A 3,425-nucleotide genomic window follows, 5' to 3' on the forward strand; every position below is an offset into this window, starting at 1 on the left:
ATAAATTTACATGTCGAAGTCCTAATACCCAGTAGCTTAGAATGTGAACTTATTCGGAAATAGGGTCATTACAGATGCAATAATTTAAGTCAAAATTAGGTCATATTAGAGTAGGGTGGGCTCCTAATTCAATCTGACTGGTAACCTTAATAAAACAAAAAACAAAACAAAACAAAACTCTGTGAGGAAACACATGTACATCGGGAAGGCACCATGTAATCTAGGCGGGAGGCCAGGAACAGACACCTTCTCACCGTTCTGAGAAGGAAGCAGCACAGTTGACACCTCTATCTCAGACTTCAGCCTCCGGAACTGTGAGACAAGAAATTTCTGTTGTTTAAGCCACCCAGTCTGTGGTACTTTGTTACCACAGCCCTGGCGAACTCATACAGTTATATTGGTTGAAGATGATTTTATAAGCATGATTACATCTATCGTCCATGTGGAAATCGAGGATTCTGATACCACCGTAACTCATGTTTCCTGCAAGTAACCTCTTGTAATTTTTCTCTCCGCTTTGAAATAGATTAATATTATCTCCTTAAATTTCTGAAAATTCATCCTCTTTTACTAAATGAATTGGGCCTTTTTAAGGCGTGGATCTATGACATTAAAAGTTGGGGATTATTTTTAATTTTTTGGAATTATTTTTAATTTAAAATTTCTTGATCTACATTTTTTTCTTTCTATAACTCTTCTTTGTTGACAATTGCTTTTCTAGATTGATCTTTTATGTATATTTTTCTTTATTTCATATTTTAGTCATGATTTCCCTCCTTCCCAATATTATGAGATTTCTTTAAATTTCTTTAAATTTAAATTTCTTTAAATTTATTTTCTTTAAATTTATTTCTTTAAATTTCTTTAAATTTATTTTCCTATACTTGTACTGATTTTTATAAAAATATGGGTGGTCATTTAAGAAGCACTCCAGAATTACAAAACTTTTTGTGCTGAGTCCTGAGTTAAATGGAGGGATTTTTTTTTTTTTTAATGTCAAACAAGTGAAAACAAAGAACTTCATTATTGACAAGCTGTCAACTGAGAATCTGGTTTAGATGTATTTTACAATGAAATTCCTAACACAGACCCATTGAATTAGGTGGGCCTACTAACCCCATCATGGTCTGAGAACAGGCGTTTATAGGACTAGAACGTGCAATCTATTCCTATAAAATATAGCAGGAGGCATAATGTATGCTCCTTCCATTCTGTTGTTTTCCAAAAGAAAGGACACAAAATAAAATGCACTCTTTTTTTTGTACTTCTCTAAATATATATTTTATCTTTATTCTTGTGTGTCATAAAATTACATGGAAATGGCCTTACCCCCTTCAAGAATTTTCTTCAGGCTTTGTTAGGAAAGACCAAATACAGCTTTTGGTCAACCGTAACTGGGTGAGATAACGGGGTCATTACTAAGGGTACACAGCCAGATGTTCTGTTTATCACAAGGTTTCTCCACACTGTCTGTAAGCCTAGGAACTCTTCTCAATCATATATAAGACCTGAGAATTGCTGCATCTGCTCCTTTCTGGTGGTTCTTTCCTTGGCCTCAGTAGTTTCTTTGCAGTAATACACAGACCGATACACAACCGAAGGCTTCTAAGGACTGTCCTCAGGTCGTGTGTCTGTCTCTGCATAGCTCTCTCCTCTCTGGGGTTCTGCCTTGTCAGAAGATCATCAGAGCAATGATAAAATTTCAAATTTACAAAGAAGAAACTTAGAAATGAAAGAGATGTGGGGAATTCTCCAAAATCACATATCTAGGAAGTTGTACCATTAAGAAGCTGATGGAGAAAATTTTCGTCCAAACCAATTCCATGTGTTTTCTAAAGACTCGGACTTCGCCTAAACATGTGGAAAATTCCAAGACGAATCTGCTTGGTCCTCACACTATAGATGATGGGATTAAGTACTGGTGGAAGAAGCAGGTAAATGTCAGCCATGAGAATGTGGACTATGGGAGGCAGGTGTTTCCCAAAGCGATGGACCATGCATACCCCTATCAGAGGTACAAAGAAGATAAGCACCACACATACATGGGAAAAACACGTGTTGAGTGCTTTCAGTCGCTCTTCACGAGACGCAATGCCCAGCACAGCATGGAGAATTAGGACATAGGAGAGGAGGATGAGGACTGAGTCTGTGCCCAGTGTGATAATGACCACACACAATCCATAGATGTTGTTGACACTGGCATCAGAGCAGGATAATTTCAGAATATCCTGATGCAGGCAAAAGGGGTGGCTGAGGACATTGGCATGGCAATATTGATAGCGCCTTAATAATATGGGTGTGGGCATCACGACTCCTGCACTTCGTAGCAAGCAGCCCAAGCCAATCTTACCAATCACATCATTGGTGAGGATGCTTGAGTAGTGCAGTGGACGACATATAGCAATGAATCGGTCAAAGGCCATGGCCAGCAGCACTGAAGACTCCAAGAACGTGAAGGTGTGGATGAAGAAAAGCTGAGCAAAACAAGCTCCTACTTTGATTTCCTGGGCTTCCCACCACAACATGGCCAATATTGTGGGGAGCGTAGACATGGACATGCCCAGGTCAGTTACTGCCAGGATGGACAGCAAATAATACATGGGCTGGTGGAGTGAAGACTCATTCCAGATAACAGAGAGGATGGTGATGTTGCCTACAAACGCCACTAGGTATGCAAGACAAAATGGAACTGAGAGCCAAGCATGAACAGACGTCAGCCCATGGAAACCCCCTAAAAGAAAGACGGGTTCCGTAGCACCACTGTTATTCCAGACCACCATGGTGGTGCTTCAGATGCCCTTTGTGTGTGAGATGCTGAGAAAGTCACAGGTTATTCAGACTGGTGAGCAAATCCTACCATATTCATGTAACATCAGTCTTTAGTTCTTCAAATGACTCACACAAATGCAAGTATGAAGAAAGGCAACGCAGGCAGCTGAATTCTCAGTTCAGGGACAGTTCATAAAACACGCAGTCTGGTCGCAGCTGTATACAGGGACGTGTGATCTTTGCTGGGATGCTATCAGGTGTACATCACAGCCTTGAAAAACTTAATGCACATGCAAAATAGAGAAATGTAAACCTTTAGATAAATTGCATACATTAATACAAAAAAAATCTAAGTGAAAATAAGGAAGCTGCATTGATCTCCTTCAAATTAGCTTGTGGATCGTTTCTCAATCTCGTTTTCACTCCTCAAGAGTACCCTTATATCCTAATCTCATTGTTTTAATATATTTTTCTGTTTTTCTAAAAATTAACATGCATGTTCTATGAAAATGCAACACGATGAGAAAAGAAAAGGTCATGATGTATCATTTTAACATTTTTTATACCTTTTAGCTTTTCAAATTTCCGCAAAGCATGGAAGTTCCAGTTGCAGCAGAATCTGCGACTGATTTGTTAAATCATCAAGAGGAAAGAAA

At 38.9% G+C, this 3,425-nt stretch overlaps 1 protein-coding gene across 1 annotated transcript; it reads right to left on the reverse strand.

Moving 5' to 3' along the window:
- Positions 1-1,072: 1,072 nt before the first annotated feature.
- LOC123782597 (olfactory receptor 51L1-like) lies at positions 1,073-3,043 on the reverse strand. The gene has a single exon (XM_045782847.2). It carries the CDS (start codon positions 2,778-2,780, stop codon positions 1,833-1,835), a length of 948 nt encoding a protein of 315 aa, XP_045638803.2. The 5' UTR covers positions 2,781-3,043; the 3' UTR covers positions 1,073-1,832.
- Between the last annotated feature and the right edge of the window lie 382 nt (positions 3,044-3,425).

This window comes from Ursus americanus, chromosome 16 (assembly GCF_024610735.1).
Source record: "Ursus americanus isolate L20-20 chromosome 16, mUrsAme1.1.p, whole genome shotgun sequence".
In the NCBI taxonomy this organism is placed as follows: Eukaryota; Metazoa; Chordata; class Mammalia; order Carnivora; family Ursidae; genus Ursus; species Ursus americanus.

Bases quoted from the DNA above. Each gene is read 5' to 3' on its own strand.
- LOC123782597 (XM_045782847.2), bottom strand. From the start codon at position 2,780: ATGGTGGTCTGGAATAACAGTGGTGCTACGGAACCCGTCTTTCTTTTA.